This window comes from Callorhinchus milii, unplaced genomic scaffold, assembly GCF_018977255.1.
Source record: "Callorhinchus milii isolate IMCB2004 unplaced genomic scaffold, IMCB_Cmil_1.0 Scaffold2, whole genome shotgun sequence".
NCBI classification, from domain to species: Eukaryota; Metazoa; Chordata; class Chondrichthyes; order Chimaeriformes; family Callorhinchidae; genus Callorhinchus; species Callorhinchus milii.
Window position 1 is genome coordinate 109,760,793 of NW_024704743.1, and position 22,877 is coordinate 109,783,669.

At 44.1% G+C, this 22,877-nt stretch overlaps 1 protein-coding gene across 3 annotated transcripts in view; it reads right to left on the reverse strand.

The window, feature by feature from the left end:
• The window catches only part of tsnare1 (T-SNARE Domain Containing 1), a 190,029-nt gene that overhangs the window by 37,240 nt on the left and 129,912 nt on the right, over nt 1-22,877 (reverse strand). For all 3 annotated transcript variants that reach the window (XR_006084846.1, XM_042332044.1, XM_007896759.1), the window contains exons 9-10: nt 17,307-17,379; nt 15,637-15,719 (exon numbers count right to left, since the gene is read on the reverse strand). Coding sequence is in view for 2 of the 3 variants with exons in the window: in XM_042332044.1 (XP_042187978.1) it covers nt 15,637-15,719; nt 17,307-17,379 (156 nt within the window). In the remaining variant the exon portion in view is untranslated. The remainder of the gene's footprint in view (nt 1-15,636; nt 15,720-17,306; nt 17,380-22,877) is intronic.

The following is a 22,877-nucleotide window of genomic DNA, read 5'->3' on the forward strand; positions in this document are numbered from 1 at the left end:
ATTTGATAGTGCCTTTCATGTCAGGAGAATGTTTCAAAGTGTTTCACAGGATTTACTGTAAAGCGTAAAGTGACTGTGTGATTTGTGGGTGAAATGCAGCTAGTTTGCGCACAGCACTATTCCATAAACAGTCATGAAGTGAATGACCAATTTTATTTGGGGGATTGTTGACAGGTATACCAGGAGAAACTCCCTTTTCTTTTTGAATTGTGCTATGGGTTCTTTCGCATCCATCTAAACAGGTAGTCTGGCCCTCGGTTTAACATGTCATCTGAGGAATGGCACCTCTCATAGTGCAGCACTTCTAATACAGTCACTATTGGAGTGTTACCCTAGCCTGTAGCTTAAAGTGACTTGAATCCACAACCTTCTGACTCACCTACTACCAACTGCGCCAGGCTGACACAATGCGACAAAACCAAAGTGGTTGCTTAATGACAGCTTAATTCGCCTCCTTTCTCTTGTGTCTCTAGCCATTCCTACGTCTCCAGCTATTACTGTATCTGGGTGATGCAAATTACCCTAGAATATTAAGATAAAATGAAAGTCTGTGACATCTTTGTGACAAAGCGGAAATAGCAGTACATGACAGATTACCATGTCGGGCCGGTAAGATTAATAGATGATTGTGTGCACAGGGTTCTGCATAGTATACGCAGAACAATGTCAGTAAGCTTTTGCTGCTGTAGAGGGCACGAGGAAGAAACGTGAAGGCACAGTGAGAAGTGATGCCTGCAAGCGTCCTTCTAGTCTGCAAACTTTTTTCTATTTTTGCAGTGAGCTTACTTCAGGCAAAGTAAGCGGGTTGCTTTTGCCCTGTCAGATAGGACCCCACCCACCCAGCCCAGATTAATATCTGATCCGAAGGACATCACCTCCAACCTGTCTCAGTTGGTAGCACTCTTGCCTCTGAGTCAGAAGGTTGTGGTTTCAAGCTCTACATTGGGACTTCAAACTCATATAGTCTAGGGTGACACTAGGGAATGCTGCATTGTCGATAGTGACGTCCTTCGGATGAGACTTAAATCGAGGACCCATCTCTGCCTGTTCAGGTGGACATTATAGATTCCACGGTGCTATTTGAAAAGAGAAGGGAGTTTCTCCTGGTCTACAATCCCCAGTTAAAATTGGACATTCACTTCATGGCTATTTGTGGGATATTGCTGTGTGCAAATTGTCTGCCATGTTTGTCCACAAAATACAATCACTGCCCTTTACAGTACATCCTGTGATTGGCTTTGAGGCATCCTCCTGATGTGAAAGTCACAATACCAAATATAAAGATTATGTAAGGTTTAACAATACACTAATTCCAACCAGCACTGCACTGGAATGTCAGCCCAGACTATGGGGTAGAAATTTGCTCTACTCTAACTTCAGAATGCCCAGAATTTGCCAAAGTTCTTAAATATGGCCTTTAAAATTTGTGTTTTGCAAAGCATGTGTCTGTCAAGCTGCGGAGTATAATTGGCTTTGGGTTTTGGTGGAAAATGTGGAAATGCAATGAGAGGTCCCACCGAACAGCCATGTACCAGCTACCAACTAGGCTGAGAATGAACCACTATCATTAACACTTAACAAAGATTACCAATGAAGAGCTTTGAGACATTGATAGATGCTGTAGCAAGGATTAATATTATTATTAAAGAGAAGGGAGTTTTTGCTTGGCCAACAATTCTCTGGATAAAATTGGTAATTCGCTTCACTGACTGTTCATGTGAAATTGCCGTGCTCGAATTGGCCGCCTCATCAAAATACAAGCTCACTACACTACCCAGTAAAGCGCTGAGAGGTCTTCATGATGTATAAGACGCTATATCAAATGCAAGTATTATTATTATAAAATTTAGAAGCGAGGGGAAAAACATATGTCACACTCATGTTCAGAAGCCTTTCGTTTACACAGTGTAATAACTGTATTTGGATGTTTTCACTTGAACACAAATAGATGTGACAGCACTTTGACAAGAAATCTTAAAATCTCCCTGTTGAGGCATGGTGCCCGAGGCTCTGGCACAAAGCAGTAATTAAGAGAGCGGTTTTGCTGCCCTGTAACTGTCACTGCTGTAACATTTTTGAAGCCCCACTACAAAGCTTCAACTAATGAGAATGGGAGGCACATGTGTCTCCAATGTGGAAGAGGTGAGAAGCTTCGAAGAACACTGAAAATTAATTGAATTAATATTGGGAGCAGATGGTTTCCATTTTCCTGGCTGGATTTGAACATTAAAATGTTCATAAGAAAGCAACACAGAGGTGCCAACATCAATTTACAACAAATCGTGGATCAATCTGCTGCTGGTGTCTTCCACGTGTCTTCCATTGTTGCGCTTGGAGCATGGTCAGAAAACAAAAAATGTTATGGCATTGAAAGATACCAACCAACCTATATCCTATATAGGAAACCAGGGACAGGAGCATTCCATTCAGCCCATCTAGCCTGTTCTACCAGTTCATTACATCTTAGCAGATCTTTTCCCAATGCCCTGCCTTTCGTCATGCCCCTTAATACCTCTATTAGCCAAGTCTTTGTCTGCCTCTTGTTTCAGAAAACGATTGATTCCACCTGTAACTTGAATTGTTCTTTGCCTCCATTCTCGATTCCAGGAGAACTGACGTCTTGACAGACTGTCTGTCAGACGTCGTGTTGGATGAGAACCAACTTTCTACAGCTGAATGTCAGCAAGAATGAGGCTCTCCTGATTGGCCAATGGAAGAGCCTCCACATCTCAGGCACTGGTAGCATCAGCATCCCCGGTTGCACACTCCACCTCACCAAGCCAGTCAGGAACCTGGGCGTCTTGTTTGACCCTCAACTTACTTTCTCCCCCATATCTGTGCCATGATCTGCTCTGCCTTATACCACCTCCGCAACATTGCCCGACTCCACCATTGCCTCACACCTCAGGCCGCCAAAACCCTCATACACATGTTCATCACCTCAAGGCTCAACTACGGAAACTTCCTCCCTGTTGGCCTCGCCAACTCTTCCCTCCACAAGCTGCAGATCATCCAGAACTCTGCAGCTCGTGTCCTCTCCCGCACCAGGCTCAGTGACCCCATCACCCCCACCCTCGCCCAGCTCCACTGGCTTCTCATCGCTCAGAGGATAGAATTCAAAATCCTTGTCCTCACTTTCAAGGCCCTCCACAGCTTTTCCCCCTCCTATCTTTCTGACCTGCTAACGCCCTATCAACCTGTCCGCTCCCTCTGTTCAGCAGGCTCTGGCCTGCTCCATGTCTCCTGCCCTACCATTGGTGGCCGGGATTTCAGCCTCTCTGCCCCCACCCTCTGGAACTCCATCCCACAACCCCCTCGCCTTGCTCCCCCCCTCTTCCCTCCTTCAAGGCACGACTCAAGATCCTCCTTTTCAACCGAGCCTTCAGTTGCCCTCCTATCTCTCTACCCTCCCTCATCCCAACCCTGCCACCACACGCACGGGGCCTGATCCCTGATTGTTCAGCGCCTTGGGATGTCCTCCTGACCCGAAAGGCTCTACAAATGTAATTTTGTTGTTGTTGTAACAGCTTTCCGAGGCAGAGATTTCCACATCTTCACAAGCCTCTATGTAAAAAAATGCTTCCTGACCTTAATTCTGTTTTTAAGGCTATGCCCACCCTGTAATGGATCTCTCCACCATTTGCCTGAAAGATGCACAGTTAGCACACTTTACAGTATGAATGATGAATTTTATCTGGGGGATTGTTGGCCAGGACACTATGAGGAACTCCCTTGTCTTTTCAAATGAGGACCCATGCGATATTCAATACCCACTGGAACATGCACTTCCCACAATGAAGTACAGCTCTGCGATGCAGTGTGAGCCTAGACTGTGAGTTCGATGTTTTTGAGGTCTTGAAAGTGCTTTGATCCTACGACTTTCGGACTCGAGAGTGTTATTGACTGAGCCAGGCAGACACAACGTTTAAGGTATTATGTGAAAAGAATCCCTGTAGCCTGATGCCAAGAGTTGAAAGAGCCAGTGCGTGCATCCTAACCATTCCGATTTATCATTACATTCACCGGTTGATTAATAAAGAGCAGACCTTAACTTGGGTGAGATCTGAAATGGCTTCCTCTCAGATGCTCTTACCTCAGACATATCCCAGGGGGATTAATTGATGCATTTTACAAACGGTTGTATACTGAAGTTACAGTGGAAGCTAAATTCATCAGGAGTAATTGGCGAGATTAATCGCCTCTCACTACTCACTCGACAGGTACCGTTCAGTGGATGGAAGCAGCGGGAGCTTTTACAACTACTATGGTTGTTAAAAATCTATTGCAGCTTTCAGGCAAAATGCATCAAGTTTAAATGAGGAGGACATCAGAAGTTGTTCATCTGAAGGGGAATTGAGTTTCACCTCTGGGTCCGAAGGTTGTGGGTTCAAGTCCCACTTTGGGACTTTGAGCTCACAGTATAGGCTGACAATCCAGTCCAGTGCGGAAGGGGCCCCAGATAAAATTGATCGTTCACTTCACGGCTATTTGTGGGGCACTGCTGTAAGTATCCAATACATACACCGACACTTAATAAGGAATCCAAGCAGTAACTCAAGGCTCTTCTGATTATCTTAGGGACCTTAAATTTTGCACATTCTGAGGCCTAAATGAACTGTCTCAACATTTTAAGATTAATTTTGGAATAGAGACGATTTTCTCCATTTATACCCTAACATGTGTACGCATGTACGTTGAAGCATCATGGACGTGTTGTTGTTGACATAAGAATCATGCACCATAGGAATATATATATACACTATTGCTAAGCTTTGCCAGTACAACACATATATTTGTAATCATTTTAACATTATAAACCATTAGATTTTGTTAGATTGACTATTATAAATAGACTGACTATTATGTTGTTCATTATGCATTTGCTTATAATGGAAGTTACTTTATGTTCCTACTACTATGCCTTTCAATGAGATTGCGCTAAGAACTTTTGTAACTTTGATATAAATGAATAGTGTCTGTGTCAATCAATAATTTTGCCAGAATGGTAGAGAAAGAATAAAGGATTAGAGGGGCTTGGTATGCAGCAGCAAGCGGGTAGCCAATGTGAGTTGTTACATTCTTGTCTCTCTAAAGTACAGTATGGGTTAATCATTAAGGTCAGCATTTGATAAAGGTAGCTGCTTGTAAGAAAAGTATAACGGATGAAAATTGTAAGACAATTAAAAAATAATGATAGATTGAAGCAGGATGGTTGAGCACAAGATTGAAAAACATGTTGTTATGGGGTATAAGTATCAGTCACTAACTAGCCTAAAGTTGGAACAGTCCTCCGGAGGATAGAAGACAAAGAGATAATAGGCAGAAAGAAAATCACATTCCCTTGATCCCCAGATTGGTAATCTAACTTTCTGTATCATGCACATTGCTATATAATGGTTTCTTAAACAGAACATTCTGTCTCTGAGCTTGATTATCTTGGTGTCTGAAAACATAAAAAGACTTTTAAGATAATAATTTCATTTAAATACAAAGAAATTTTAAAATAATAATAATCCTTGCATTTGATATAAGCGCCTTATCAGTCATTGAGACGTCTCAAAGCACTTCACAGAATATACTGTAAAGTGGACTGACTGTGTATTTTGTGGGTGAAACGCAGCAACCAAATGCGCACAGCAGTGTCCCATATGATTAAAGTAGAGTGATGATTTCAGTCAACAATGTATATGCATGTGTGCATTTGTTTGTGTATGCATACATGTGTGTTTGTGTGTGTGTGCATGCGCACATGTGTGAGTGCATGTGAGTGTGAACACTTGTTGTGGGTTAGCTCAATGAAGAAACTAAAGAAAAACTGTTTCTTTACGAACGGTTTTAAAGGGATCCTCAGAGCAATTTCATGAAAAAAAGAGATGAACAGCAACTAAAAACAAATAAAACTAAACATTGGCCTCCACTTTAAGGTGCTGAAGGCTTCTGGGACTGTTTGAACTCCAGGGTGGAAGATAAACTGGGTAACTGCGATACCAATGACAAAGCCATAGGTTCCATGGCTTCTCTGACTAGCTTGTCACACTCATAGCTTGGGGATATAGTTACAGTGACTTTTTTCTCTCTGTCTTATATTTGAGCTAGATTGTTTCTCCAGGGCTGCTTCAGGTCTCAAGTGTACAGCAGCAGTCTCCGTCATCAGCTCCTCCAAGGCTCCATTCATCTTCCGAACCCCTGGGACTGTATTAATCCTCAATTTGTTGGAGAAGAGTGTATGTGTGTTTGGGAAATGAGGACGAAAGGAAAGAATTCATTAGTTTGAATGGAATTGCTGATTATAAACAAAACTGGATCCAAACCCAGGAGTGAGCAGAGAGGAAAGGGGGAGGGAGGAAGGGCAGCATCAGGCAGTTCTAAGGCAATGCTGGGGGTTAAGATTTTAATTAGCGGCTGTGTGGTTTCTTATGTCAATGAATGAAAAAATAATAATCCTTGCATTTCGTAGAGTGCATTTCATGTCTCAAAGCACTTCACAGGATATACTGTAAAGTGTAGTGGCTGTGTGTTTAGTGAGTGAACACAACAGCCAAATTGCGCACAGTCATTGAATGACTGACCAATTTTATTTGGGTGATTGTTGGCCAAGATACCGGAAAAAACCTCTTTCGCTTTTCAAATAGTGCCATGGGATTTTTAACATTCACGTGAATACTGACATCTCATCCAAAGAACGCCACCTTTCTACACCTCTGGTTGGTGTAGTTAGGGATATGCTTGTGAAATTGGAAGGTTAAGGATGGAGAATCGATGGAGCTTTATTCAGCATCCAACTTGTACTTGAGCCCATTCCGGGCACAAGTAATGCTAGGGCGCTATGCTCATGTATACACTGTTGCACTGTCCAGCAGTGACCTCCGTGAGTAATCACATATCCTAAGCTATTCCCCAAAAGGAAAAAAAAATCAGATTTACATACTGAGCTGATTGGCAGCATAATCTTTTGGAGAAAAGCAGAGAAATGCCAGGTGTCTGACATGTGTGGAAGAACTATGATCACGCTTAAGAGTATCAGGACTGTTGAGAGTTGCATATATGTGTTTGCTACTTGCAGTGTGGAAATTTCCCTGTGTCGGGAATGGAGTGCGGACTCCTGTGAAGGATTGCGAAACGTCCCTCTGATGTGAAACATGTTCTACCAAGTGCAAAGATTTTATACCAAATGCAAGAATGCCAGCAAGGGGAACTATTTCAGCCGGGGGTGATCTTTTGGGCGTGAATTTTGTTTGAATGTGAGGCATTAGATACCAACAACACTTGGCAGTGACACAAGATGTGGCATCCAAAGTAATGAAAGTTTTATTGCACAGTTCGAATGTGTGATATTTGGAAAAAAAAACCCTGAAGAATGTGACCTTTAAAGTTAATGGCTGGGATGAAGGATTTACTTAATGTGGAGACCTGTGGGACTCTTTTGTGCAAGATTCACGTCTGGTTCCCTGGGTGATGAAATTCTCGACACTTTCAAGCACCGTAAACCTTAACTGGCAAAATCCCCCCAAACCGCGGTGCTCACAAAAGCACTCGAGTTTCAAAAGTGGAAACTAATTTTTCAAATTAAATTTTGTTTCTGAAGACGCCAGGCGTACTCTATAATAATAATAAAAATAATAAAAACAAAGTGGAGTGACTATGTGTTTTGTGAGCAAACGCAGCAGCCCAATTTGCTGGAAGCAATGTCCCACACACAACCGTGAGGTGATTAATAACCATTATTTTTATCTTGGGAACGTTGGCCAGGACACTGGCAGAAACTCCCTTCTCCTTTTCAATTTCAAATTTGACCCACAAAATACGCAATCAATCCACTTTACAGCACATCCTATGAACAGGAAGCCCCCGCAAACAGCCGTGAGGTGGACGACCAATTTTATCAGTCGGCACCATAAGAAATTCCCGTGCACTTTTCCAATAGTGTCACGTGATAACAAGCAGATGGGACTCTGGTTGAACGTTTCACAGTGCCTCCGACAATGCAGTGTTCTGAAGCCTCCCCATATGTTGCACTGTAGTGTCACCCTGGACCTTGCGCTCAAAGACCTGCCACTGGGCTTGAACTAACCTTCTGACCCAGCGCTAGCAAACTGAGCCAAAGTGCAAATCTGTCCTGAAAGAAATGAAACCCAGTGAACCCAATGATCGACGTGACTGAGCTCGACCACGGTGTGTTCTTTGAACATTGAGGACTGTCCATATGGATTTGCAATGGTCCCTTCTGGTCCTGGAGATTCCTGCCTTCCAATGTACGTTCCTTCAACACGGAGCAATGCGGAAGCAGATGAACAGAAGGCTGCACAGAAGAACCCTCCGTCTTGGGTGGTGTCAATAATTAATTGCTCCAAATAAATGAGTAGCCATCTGTCTTGGGCTGGGGGCTCCTTATAGTTCCTCCAGGTCTTCACGGAGGTTAAGATGCATTCGAAGTCGTTGAGGGCAGAACAGAGTATGGATACACTGCAGTGGGGTGGCAATGCTGTGGTGTGATAATGATCCCATTCCATAAAGTACCAAGTACACTGAAGCCAGGACTCAAAATGTCCCAGTGACAGCCAGCAGTGGACTGGGCATCAATGGTGCTAGTGCAAATTTAAATACCTTCTTTGAAACCCAACCATCCTGACAAATTTGGGTGGTTGGGGGAGGCTTTCCACCTCCAGTGATAATTTGCGATTGCTTTGCCTGCAATTTTAGTTGAGGCGATAATTCTCAGCGGTGCAGCACATTCCATACCGCAGTTTTTACCCCCTCCTCACTTCTGTTCTTTTACCTTCAAGCTGAATTGTGGGGCACGTTTAATTGTTTCTGATACAATACAATACAAAATTACATTTGTATAGCACCTTTCATATCAGGAAGATGTTCCAAGGCGCTGGACAGTCAGGGATTTGGACAAGAGCGGGGGGAGTTTGGTATCATGGAGAGTGGAGGGCAGGGAGCATAGGCGGGTGGCCGAAGGCGCGGTCGAAGAGGAGGGTCTTGAGATGTGCCTTGAAGGAGGCAAGGGAGGGAGTGAGGCAAAGGGAATGTGGGATGGAGTTCCAAAGGGGTGGGAGCAGAGAGGGTAAAGGTCCGACCCCCGAAAGTGGGACCGGCCGAGCAGGGCACGTGGAGCAGGCTAGAGCCTGCTGAGCGGAGGTTTGTGACAGAAAACAGTGACAAATAATATTTCCTAAAATAACCTGTCAGAGACTAAAACTCTTCAATCTGCGATTTCACTCTACTCCAGTGCTTTTAATAACGCCTCATCTGGTTGCTACGATTTAAAGCACTTCATAAGTAATCATTGCCAATTCTTATAGGCAGAACCCCACATCGGGACTTTCGCTCACAGTCCAGACTGACACTTCAGTGAAGTGCTGGGGGGGTGCGGAGAAGGAATGAACTTGGCATTGTCGAGGGTGCCATCTTTCAGATGAAACATTAAATTGAACTTCCATCTGCCTATTCAGAACATTAAAGATCCCATGAAATTATTGGAGAAGAGAGTTTTGTCTGGTGTCCTGATCAACAATCCACAAAATAAGTCAGTCGAACATCTCAGCATTATTTGTGGGGATCTTGCTGTGTCTAAATTGTCTACAAAATACTTTTAAGAAGTTTTGCCATTATCGACACTGTATCAAATTCGAGGCTTATTATTATTTATACCTTTCCTCCCAATTCCTAATTCCCTACTTGGGACGTCCTCCCGACGTGAAAGGCGCTTTATAAATGTAATTTTGTTGCTGTTGTACACCTGAGAAATTTACATCCTACAAGACATGAGAGGAATATTTCTTAAACCAACAGGGAAGCCTTATTTATACTGCTTTAATGTGTTGTTCATTTTACTTTTGTTCAGCACTCCTCTCAGTAGAAACATATTCAGAGTTATAGCCTTAAAGGAGCAGCAATGTATTAGATTTATCACCTGTGGTATCATACTATCATGTCTCACAACACACAGAGGAAAAGAAGGTACGAGAAGTAAAAAGAACAAAAACACTGAATTTCACTGAGGTTCTTGGCTTCTTTCTCTGAAGTAAAATAAAACTCAGTACTTTGCTGCCCCTGCAGTTCCCTTTGCTGCACATTAACTGCACAAAATGAAAACATTTGAAAATTGTAGGGAGGACGGAGGAAAGTTAGTGTGGAGTTAGGATTGCGAGCTGAGATAAATTCCACCGGTAATGCCAAACAGTGCAAGTCAATGCCATCATCTGACTGAATCAGCCAATACAATTTTTTTTAAATACTCATGTGGACGTAATAATAATAATAATCCTTGTATTTGATATACACCAACAACTTGCACTTTCATAGCACTCTCCGTGTAGGGTAGCGTCTCAGAGCGCTTAACAGTGGCAGAACCTGACTCCGAGCCGGGGGCGCAGATGGGATGGGGGGGAGTGATCATCAGCACGCTCGATAAAGGTCTTCAGGCAGGACTTGAAAAAGGGAGAGAGGGGGCAAGGCGGAGGGATTGAGGGAGATTATTCCAGAGTTTGGGGGCATAGTGGCTGAAAGTGCGACCTCCGATGGTGGAGCCCTGGAGGATGTGAAGGACAAGTAGGAGGCCGGTTCCAGTCGAGCGGAGGTTCCAGGTGGTGGATTGGGGACCGAGGAGGTCAGAGAGTTAAGGAGGTGCCAGGGAGTGAAGGGATTTGAATACGAGTGTGAGGATCTTGAAGTCGAACCATTCGGTTTTGGGGAGCCAGTGGGGCCTGGCCAGAACTGGTGAGATGGAGGTATGGAGTTTGGCCCAGTCAGTATGTCAGACATCAATTTCTGGATGAGAGCTAACTTTCTTCAATTGAGCGTCAACAAGATCTAGGTTCTCCTGATTGGCTCCCGTCAGCGTCTCCACACCTCAGGCGCTGATAGCATCACCATCAGTGGTTGCACACTCTACCTTACTAAGCCAGTCCAGAACCTTGGTATCTTGTTTGACCCTCAACTATCCTTTCTAACCCACATCCATGCCATGACCCGCTCTGCCTTCCTCCACCTTCGCAACATCGCCCAGTTGTTGGATCCTTTGCAAGTGAATGCAGCAGTACAACAAGCTCCAACAAACAGCCAAGTGCACTATAATTTTATCTGGGGGATTGAAACTCCCTTCTGTTTTCCAATGATCCCAATGCCATGAGATCTTTTAATGTCCACCTTAACAGGCACCAGATGGGAACCTTGTTTGAAGATATCATCCAGAGGTTGGCCAGCACCTCGGACATGCTCCCAGCTCTGCACTGGAATATCAGCCTTGAAATAAAAGTCCAGCGGTGGCTGGAACCTGCACCCTTTTAACACAACAAAAAGGAACAAAGTGCATTTATATATCACTTTTCACATCAGGAGGGTGTCCCAAGGTGCTGGGCAGTCGAGGCTTTGCACTCGAGCTGGGGATTAGATTCGAAGGCATGATCACACAGGAAGGTCTTCAGACGGACCTTGAGAGAGGCGAAGGAAGGAATACATGCTGCTACCAACTGAGCCAAGCCAGTACTTGAAAGTGAGATAATCATTATCATCCGTGCATTTAATACAGTACCTTAAGTTATCGATGCTTCACAGGATATTACGGTACGGTATAGTGACCGTGTTTGCAGCTAATTTGCATACAGCAAGATTCCACAGCAACCATGAGGTGAATGATCAAATGAATTTTTCCTTGGGTAGGTGAAAAAATTATCTTTTCCTATCAAGTACTGTAGTACCACCACATCTCCGAACGTTTGCCCGAACAGACAGACGGGACCTCGATTTAACGTTGAATCTGAAAGATGGCGCTTCTGAGGGTGCCAGGTCTCTCTTGTATGTGCGAGCACCGCAATGGAGCGTCAACCTAGACTGTAAGTCTAACTGTCAACTGTAACTGTCAACTCTATTTTTCCACCTCTTTTTGCGACCCCCAGTCCCCTGATGTTCTGTCAGCCTGCCTGTCAGATCTCAGGGGCTGGATGAGCGCAAATTTTCTTCAGCTGAACGTTGATGAGACGGAAGCGATACTCTTCGGCTCTCGTCAAAGTCTAAAATCTCACGGCTCTCACCTCCTCCACCTACCCAACCTCCCCCTAAAACTCTCTGAACCCGTACGCAACCTAGGTGTCAGGTTCGACCCCCAACTATCCTTCCTCCTCCACATCCGGTCCCTCATCAGCACCGCATTCTACCACATCCGACGCATCGCCCGTCTCCACCAATACCTCTCCTCAAAAGCCGCTGAAACCCTGGTCCATGACCTTGTCACCTTTCGTCTGGACTATTCAAATGCCCTCCTCGCCGGCCTCCCATCGACTACCATCCATAAAATTCAGATCATTCAAAACTCTGCCGCCCGCATTCTCACCTGCATCAAACTCCACTCCCCGATCACCCCAGTCCTTGCCAGACTGCACTGGCTGCCTATCCCACAGAGGATCGATTTCAAGATCCTCACCCTTGTATTCAAGTCCCTGCACTCCTCTGCACCTCCCTCCTCTCTGACCTCCTCTCTGCTCAAAACAGTACCTGTTGCCTTCGTTTCTCCGGGTCTGGCCTCCTCCTCGTCCCCCGAGTCCTCCGCTCCACCCTCGGCGGCCGTGCCTTCAGCCTCTATGCCCCGAGGCTCTGGAATTCCCTTCTTAAATCCCTTCGTCTCGCTCCCTCCGTTTCCATTTTCAGGTCTCTGCTGAAGACCTTTCTTTTCGACCGCGCCTTTGGTCACCTTCCCCCCACTCCCCCTGGCTCGGCCCCGGGATCCGCTACTGTAAAGCGCTCTGAGACGCCGTCCGGCGTGGAGGGCGCTATATAAATCCAAGTTGTTGTTGTTGTTGTAAGCTCAAAGTCCAGACGTGGGGCTTGAACCCACATTCTTCTGCTCAGAGGTGAGAGAGCTAACAGCTAAACTGACACCCCTTCATTGTCGTCGCGCTTGTTAAAATCTCACCATCTGAAAAATAAACCTTTTTATCAGCAACGCAAAGAAAACTGCCCTGTTCATACTGTGTCATACTGACAAAGTACACAGCTGGGAGCAGAATGTGCATGCTGTGATCTAGTGAGACAGATTTGATTTAACATGCCATATGTAAATGAATTGGGAAACGCACCTATGCCCGACTTCAATTACTTTGATCAAGAACACAAAAGACTCGTAAAATTCCTCCACCAAAACAAAACAATATTGCTCGGGGTGCCACAGGGCCATTTCCATTTCAAACAAGACCCATCTGTCTGAATTTGGAATCGTGAACATTGCGCTGCATTGCGTTTACGTAAAACACTGTACTGTTGCTTGTGGGCTCAGTGACAGCTATTTTCTGAATTCAAGTCCTGAACTGTATCCCGTCTCAAGGTGATTAAGCGCTCCGAAACACTGCCCCGCATGTAGGGCGCTGTATAAATGCAATTTGTTGTTGATTGCAAGTTTTCAGCCTGGCTCAGTTGGTAATGCTCTCACCTCTGGGTCAAAAGGTCATGGGTTCAAACCCCCAAATTGGGAATTTGAGCTCACACAGTCTAGACTTGACCCCCTAGTACAATGAGATGTAAAGTGGCAACTGGATCTCGTTGCTCGGGCTATGATGGAAAGCTATTCTGTAAAAGTAGCTTTGCAAACCGTCCGTGTCGATGCCAGACAGATATTGTAAGAAAGAGAATTTTTGTAATTTTATTACTCCTTATCACGAGAAGTTTGGATGAAAAAGATCTCATCCTTCCAGAATATCCACCCTCCCATCACAGTATCAAGCCGTGTTGTAAATAATTTCAGAGTCCTGTCCTCAATTACCCTTCCTTTTTACCTGCTTCATGCAAGTTTTGATCTGGATAAAGAAATGCTTCCTGGTGACGGTCCTGAAATTTGTCTTCTGCAAATTTGGTTGTATCAAAATACCTCAAAGTTCTTAACAAGAAAATATTGTTTTTCTTTCTTTCGTAGGCCTGCTCTGATGTAGATCTTAAATCATCAATCCTGTGTCCCAGAGGTGAGAGAGCTAAGCTCAGAGAGTAAGCCCCACTGTCTTTGCAAACTTGTGCACATCAAACCAAATCCTTATTATTAATCCTTGAACAGACCAGTGAAAATACAGTAATTCCAAGATATCAGCTGCTAACAGAATATTCGCTGAAGTGCCACTGTAATCCCGTCACTTTAACAGGAGATCTCACACAAGTTTTCAATATTATGGAAGGTTTTGAGAGAGGATAAATAACGAAAGAATATTTTACGCTGGTTGGTGATTCGATTAGCAAGGTACGATAATAAACTTTGCATTTGATCCAATGCCTCCAAGGTTGAAATGTCACAAAGCACTTTAATGTTACACTAAAACCCAAGCTGGGCCAATGGGGGAGAAGTCTAGATCAGTGAAACGGAATTTCCGTTTAAGTGTAATTATAATGCTGGTACCTACAAATACACTGCAATATGCAGTAAATCCTGTGAAGTTCTTTTAGACATCTCGACGATGTGACAGGTGCAAGAACAAATGCAAGGATTATCATATATTTTGAGGAGAGGTTGGGCAAACGTGAGTTACAGTTCCTTGAGTTTAGAAGGTTGTGGGATGATCCGATCAATAAACTAATAAAAGGGATTTGACAAAATGGATAGAGAGAGACTTCTTCCTGTGTGGGAATGTAGAACAAGACATCATCCAAACAGTGGAACTAAACCAGACAGGAGTGAAAACAGAAAAACAAATTTCACACAGAGGGTTGTGGAAATGTGGAATTCATTGTTCCCAAAACGTCGTAGGTTCAAGGTCAAGATCAGCCATGATCTGATACAGTGGTGGAGCAGGCTCACCAGCTGAATGATCTAGTCCTCTTCCTATTTTTTTATGGCAAGCATTCTCTCCCATTAACAAATACTCTGCTCTTTATGGAATTAATCGAGAAACACAAACAGCTGCAACAATTTGGCTGTTGGCAACTTTTAACCTTTGGAAGAGTAATGAACAGACTGAGCTTCACAACTGATTTGGGTCTGTGGTTTGAGTTACGGACAACAATAAACCTTGCATTTGATACAATGCCTATAACAACAAAAAAAGCACTTTACAGTATTTACTGTTGAGCACAATAAGTGTTTTGCAGACAAACACAGCAGCTAATTTGCATTGCATTGTCAGAAAGAATGTCCTTTAGCTGAGAACCTACCTAGGTCCTGTCAATTGACCTTGCATCTACGATGTTTTGGAGACATAAGTTTCTCCCAGTGTCTTAGCCAACAATCTCCCCAGACATAGAAATAAAATTGGTGATTCACTTCATGACTAAGGGACATGCTGTGTGTAAATTAGCCTGCTGCATTCACCAGAAATATACAGGAAATATATAGCCCAAAAGACCTGGAGGGAGTTTAATTAAAAGCTGCCGTGAAGAATAAGTATTAAGGACAAAGTTTCCACCTCAGATTCTGTGAACTGTTTCTTAGTTACCAATGATTAATGGCTGCAACTGAGATCAGAAAAACAAACGCATTTTAGACCCCATTGTTTCAAATGAACCAAGTTCAGTCACAAGTATCCTGCAGGTTGGTGTGAGGTTTATTTTGGAGTGGCTGAAACATGAGGAAACCCACCACAGTGCTTAACAGGCTCCAAACTGAACCCCTTCCACATGGATCACGTTTGCTTGTGTTTGTGCGGATTGCAGGCTTACCTGGTGCTGACTGGCTTTCGCTAGCTGCTCGTTGGCTGCGTCCACGTTTGAAGCTGCCCTCTCGATGTTGGCTTCGATGCTATCTGTAAGCCAAGGTCGGTGAGATATAACTAGAGTCCCACCATCAGTACAGCCCTGTTATAATAAGGTGGAGGGAGGAGGGGGGCGGGAGGGGGGTGTTCTGTAAAAGCGAGACTGAGTTGTAATCATTTTGCCCACAAAATATACAGTAAATTCACTTTCCAGACACCTCCTCCCTAATACTTCCAGGTTTTCTTGGAGCAGGAAGTCACTATGTTCAGGAGTCAATGGTGTGGGGGCGCACGTTATATATCAAAACTGAGGCAAGCATTATCAGGTTTGCATTGCAACAAGTTTTCTCAAAGAACCATTAAATTGATATCTCATCTGCCTGTTTGGGTAGATATTAAAGATCCCATGGCACTATTTGAAAAGAGAAGGGAGTTTCTCCCAGTGTCTTGACCATCGATTCCGCAGATAAAATTGGTGATTACCTGTGTGCAATCTGTCTGTGTGCAAATTGGCCTACAGTTTACAGTGAATCAGGTGAAGTGCTCTGAAGTGCCCTTCACGTCGGGAGGTTGTTCCAAGGTGCTGTCCTAAGGCATTATATCAGATACAAGGATTATGATTATTATTATGATGATCCTACGGTGCTTTTAAGGTTACGTTCACCGGCATCTTGGTAAAAGGCAAGACATCAGCAAGAAACAGAAAATAATTCCGTATATAAGTGTTGCTGTATGCATCCAACTCAATAGGTAGTGAGTAAGGCAGACAAGCAGGAAAGGTGAAGTGAACCCTTGAAAGACCATCCGGTCCTTGTCAGTGATGTGAGTGAGGCGGGCCGGTCTGAGCTCCTTCACTATGCACTTGGCAGAGGCTGAAGGAAAAGAGACCGATCTCATTAGGATTAGTCGTGAAGAATGGATTCAAGGGGAACCACTTGGCTTATGAGGTCCCAACTCACATTGTACAACTTGCTGACTGAATCGAAGGACACAGGCTGCACACAATAATTCCACAAGTGGGATTCACTCTGTTAGATGTGAAACCGGCAGACCATTTCGGAGTTCCCCTCGAGGTAATTTGTTTCAACGATACTTAATAATCATTGTGCGTCAGCCTGACTCAGTCAGTAGCACTCTCACTACTGAGCCAGAAGGTTATGGGTTCAAATCCCATGTCCAGACTTTGAGCTAGGCTGACACTCCAATACAGTGCTGGAGGTGTGCTGCTTTGTCAGAGGTCCTGTCCTTCAGAAGACATGTTAAACTGAAGACTCCTTCTGCTATTTGGGTGGAAAAAGATCCAGGAGCATTATTTTAAAAGAGAAGAGACTTTTATCCTTGTGGTCTAGCCAGTAATTCTTCAAGTCTGCCATATTCGCCTATAATTACTGGCATTCCACCTTACAGTACAAATCCTATAAAGCGCTTTGAGATGTTTTGATGAAGTGATAAGGTATTATTTTAACTAGCATGATAACTAGCATATCAGATGTGTAATGAAACATTGTGCTTATCCACCCCAGTGTGACGTGGGAAACTAAATGGGGGAGTTGGGGGGTGGGGTGGGTTAAGGAGAATGAAACATAAATGTAGGTGTGTCAATGAGGTAAGGAACCATGATTTGGTGTTGATACTCACCAATGTTATCTCCTTGTTCATGCACCAGCATTGCAAGATCCTTGATAATCTGGTTCACATCGAGCATGTCCGCCTGTTGGGACAAAATGCCTGAGAGTCAGTGAATTACAGCGCAGACTATATTGCTTTATTTTTCTGGTCAGCTGGGTGTCTGACATATGTAGAAACCCATCAACATGCTTAAGAGCATCCAAAACAGACTCAGAGTTCAACATATGCCTTCCACCTATGCATGGATATGTCCTTTTCTTCAAATTGGAGTCCCCCAGAGGGCCAGAAATTACCAAGGCTTGAGAAACCCAGAGTGTGCATTGAGGTAACCGTTGGAGTTTAACCAACTGAAACCCCATAGCTTGTCATTGAAAGCACTGTGTGTCAAGTTCCCTGCTGCTTGCTCAGCTTGGGCTACACTATCCATTATGCTTTGGCTTGCAGGGTGTAACAAGAGCCAAGTGAGAAGAGTCTCTGCCCCTCCAATAAGCCAATTTGGCTGGTGTGGCATCAATAGTGCCCCTGGAGTAGTGTAGACCCACCTGGCTCAGGAACCAGATTACCAAGACCACCATAGAGGATTGCCTCTGAATATTGCCCCCAACCCCCACCCTCCCCACACACACACTTACTCACATACGCAAGAGAATACCAGAATAGTCACCAGTTAGTCTTCAGATATCTGACATGCTCCAAGCCTGTGCAGCACTAAGTCAGAATAAATCAGCAAAAAAGTTTGCTCTTAAAATTGTACAATTCTACAGAACAGAACCATTCAATCTAGTGTCTCTGAGAGTACTGTTTCAACACAGTAATACCCTATTTACAAATATTTGAATATTTTGTTCAAACATTTGTCCAGTTCTCTTTTAAAAATTCTTGGATTCTAAATAATAATTCTCCTTGTATTTGACATAGCGATTTATCACGTCACTGGCTGCTGTGTCTGCCTAGAAATACACAGTCACTACACTTGACAACAATTAGCAGCGAAGCGCTTTAAGACGGTTTATTGTTAATGGGGCCATATCAAGTGCAAGGATTATTTATTTATAATAATAATAATACTTGCAATTGATATAGTGCCTTTTACGTCAGGAAGATGTTACAAGAGTCCTAAAGCAACAGAAGTAAATATTTCCTTATTACCTATCACATTAACAAGGATAAGTCTCATTAATTTTTCATAGGCGTAAATTAATGTTTAGCATATTTATCTTCCTCATATATTTAAAGCCATTGCAGTGTTTCTGCCGAGGGAACGTTACCTCAGTTATCAATAGCATATTTATCTTCCTCGTATATTTTAAAGCTACATCTCCAGTCAGAGTCAGAAGCTTGTGGTTCAAGCCTCATGTTAGGAAATGGAGCTCACATTCTAGGCTGATGCTCCAGTGAGGTACTGGCTGGGGGGGGGGGGGGGGGGGGAGAGGCTGTCCGTTGAGGTGCTGTCCGTTGGATGTGATGTTAATCTGAGGTCCCACCTGCCTGTTCAGGTGGATGCTAAAGGTTCTATACCACTAATCGAAAAGAGAAGGGAGTTTCTCCCAACGTCCTAAACACCTCCCCCGCCCAACAAAGTTGGTTGTTCACTTTATGTCTGTTTGTGGGCCAATGCATTGGCTGCTGCGTTTGCTTTCAAGCACACAGTCACTGCACTCTACAGTGTTTCCTATGAAGTACTGTGTGGCATTTTAATGGTAGGTGAAAAAAACAGATTATTATTAGAGACTCAAGAGAGAGAAAAGGAAAGAGTGAAAATGGATGCGAGTGAAGAGATTGCACAATGTGCTCTTGTTCTGGCAATATAACATCTGAAGAAAGACATTTTTGGTCAACAATATATCCACTTTGTATTCTGTGTACTTATTATCCTCAGTGATGACCTATTACTGGTTGTTTATCCACAATGGTGCTGGTCCAACCAGTGTGGATAATGGGCTCTCCACCAAATTGGAAAAGAGAAAAAAGTTTCCCTCACTGTCTGTAGATAAATTGGTCACTCATTTCTCAGCTGTTTTGTTGGCAATTGCTGAGCACAAAATGGTTTCTGTGCACAATATCGTTGCTGCACTCACCCTCAAAATGAACGTTCACTGCACTTCACATTAGATACTGTATAGTTCCTTGAGACATGTTGACGTATAAGGCACTATAGAAATTGCAAGTTATTTTTCAGAATGCAGCAATAAATAAAATAATATAAAGTCTGATATGGAAACATTATTTTTAACAAACGTAATTGACAAGTTAGATAGTGAATCACTTTCCCCAGTGGTAAAAGGATCCTTTGCAAAGGGGCAGAGCCTTAGAATCAGCACTAAGATGGTTAGAACTGAAGTCATAAAGTTTTTCTGCACACAGAGGGTTGTGAAGATGTAGAATGGTCTGCCCCAGAATGCCATAGAGGGGAATTGATAGGGATATTTTAAAGAGACAGACACCGATTCGGTCATATAGGTATTGAAGGGTATGGGCAAATGGTAGAACTTTGGGATTAAAAGATTTGTCAAGATCAAATAAACTGGTGGAGCAGACTCAGTGAGCTGAATGGTGAACAGACCAGTTATCACTGGGTTAAACACCCCTACTCAGAGAAACATCAGTGAGGTTTAACAAAACATAGGCCCATTGGATTTGTTAAGTGATTCTTTACCGAAGAATTTCTCTGACAACTGGATGAGAGGAAAGCAAGGGCTCTGCCTAAAATCTCTGTTAAACAAAGATTACATTCACAGCGGGCTGAACAGCTGATGCAAGATGATTACACCCCAACCCAGAAATGTAATCAAACTATAAATTTGATCTTGCATCATATCTTGCGTGCTTGCACACACGCACACGCAATACACACACAGAGCCATAGCCACAGACAAAAACAACAATAAATTGTATTTATATAGCATCTTTAACATCAGGAGGACAAACACACACACATATAGAGAGAGCTGGGAGGGCATAGGAACAGCAGCATATCGCAAAGATATGAAAACAGGAATTTGTGTCATGATTACTGTTCTGGGTTGGGATTACACCGCACCCCCGAAATATAATCAACCTATAAATGTTAAAACTACATCCCACGCACGCACATGCACACACAAACACACACACAGGGATTTGTGTTATGTAAATAAACCTAGAATAATATTCCTTATATTTGAACCAGCATCGTATGTTGAAAGAACATCTCACAGAGTTTCACAGGAATCCTGCAAAGTGTTGTGTAGTATTTCCTAGGTGAATGTGCTGTAGAAGTTACAAATTAATATTTATTTTTACGTTTCGCCCACAATATGTAGTCACTCCACTTTTCAATATATTCTCTGAAGCACTTTGAGATGTCTCAACTGATTCTAAGGCTTTGCCTGCATGCAAAGCATCCTTTCACGACAGGGAAAAGTATCCACTATCTATCCTGTCAATTACTTTTTTTAATTAAGGCGCTATATCAAATCCAAGGATTATTAATATTATTTTTAATAATACTGAGGCTCCATCTTGCCTGTCCTTCAGGTAGACATACCTGCTCTCCCCCAACACTATTGGAACAGAGAACAAGTTGCACTTATATAGTGCCCTCCATACAGGGCAGTATCTCAGAGCACCGAACTGTGACGGAGCCTGACTCCGAGCCGGGGGGATAGGGGAGGTGACCGTAACCACAGTCGAAAAGGAAGGTTGTCAGGCAGGACTTGGAAAAGGGGAGAGAAGGGGCAAGGTGGAGGGAGAATGTTCCAGAATTTCAGGGCACAGTAGCTGAATGCACGATTGCCAATGGTGGATTGAAAGGTGCGAGGGACAAACAGGAGGCCAGTGCCAGTCGAGTGGAGGAGCCAGGTGGTGTGTTGGGGAGTGATGGAGGTCGGAGAGGGAGGGAGGTACCAAAGAGTGAAGGGATTTGAAAACGAGTGTGAGGATCTTGAAGTTGATCTGTTCGGTGATGGGGAGCCAGTGGAGCCTGGCCAGAACTGGTGAGATGTTGCTACAGTGTTTGGTCCAGGTCAGTATGCGGGTGGCAGAGCTCTGAATGAGTTGGATTTTTTGAATGGTGGAGCTGGGGAGAACCAGTGAGGAGTGCGTTGGAGTAATCCAAGCGTGTGGTGACAAACGCATGCACGAGGGTTTTGGCTGCATTTGGGGTAAGTATGATCGGAGGTGGGTAATGTGACGGAAGGTGGTCCTGGTCAGGGACTGGACGTGGGGAAAGAAGGACAGCTGGGGGTCGAACCGGACGTCTAGATTAATCACTGGTTCTGTGAGTCTGAGGGAGAGGCTGGGGTGTGAGGATGTCAGATCCGCAGGAGTGAAGACCTTAAAGGGAGCCAAGGAGTATGGCTTCCATCTTGTCACATTCAGCCGCAGGAAGTTTGCACTCATCCAGGCCCTGATGTCTGCCAGACAAGCTGATAGAACATCGGCAGACCTGGAGTCGCAGCTGGAGGAGGCAAAGTAGCTTTGTGTGTCATCCGCATACATGTAGAAGTTTACTCCGTGTCTCTGGATGACATAGCCAAGAGGGAGCTAATAGATGGAAGAAAAAAAGGGGGCCAAGGATGGAGTCCTGGGGTACCACGCAGGTGACTGGGTAGGCAGCGGGAGGAGAAACTATTTGTCCAAATGAAATGGAGGTGGTTGGTTAAATAGGACTCAAACCATGCCGGTGTGGTCCCACTTAGGTGGATGAGGAGGAGAGGCAGTGGAGGGGGATGGCGTGGTCAACTGTGTAGAACGCGGCAGAGATCCAGGAGGACGAGGAGGCAGAGGGAGGCCTAGTCACAGATAGAGAGGATGTCGTTTGTGACTTTGGCAAGCGCTGTCTCTGCGCTGTGGGCAGGGCGAAAACTAGACCTCAGGGGCTCGAGAAGGGAGAGGAGGGAGAGGTGTGACCGACGTTGACCTGCAACAATGCGTTCCAGAAAAGGGAGGTTTGCACAGTATCCTGGCTAGCGTTTTACATGATGCTTTCACTTAAGTGTTTTGGAGCGTTTCTTGAAGACAGGGGCAGACACTGAGCATGGACGGGGGGAGTGGGGAACTGACCAGTTTATCTGAAGTTTAGATTCTTCAGATAATCTGTTCATTCACCTCATGGTTGTTTCTGAGACATTTGCTGTATATAATAATAATAATCCTTGTATTTGATATAGCGTCCTATCATGTCTTCGAGACGTCCCAAAGCGCTTCATAGAATATACTATAAAGTGAATTGACTGTATATTTTGTGGGCGAAACGCAGCAGCCAATTGTGCACAGCAGTGTTCCACAAACAGTCGTGGATTGCAGTGACCAATTTATTATTACTTTGTTTTTGAAGAAATTATTACCTAAGGAAAAGCAATCTGCCAATCCAGGTTAGGCCTCAGCTGGAGTACTGCGTCCAGTTCTGGGCACCTTACTTCAGGAAGGACATTAAGGCACTGGAAAGGGCGCAGAGCAGATTCACGAGAATGATACCACGAATGGGGAACCTTAGCTATGAGGACAGGCTGGAGAAGTTAGGACTTTTCCCATTAGAGCAGAGAAGGTTACGCAGGGACCTGATAGAGGTCTTCAAGATCATGAAAGGTTTCGACAGGC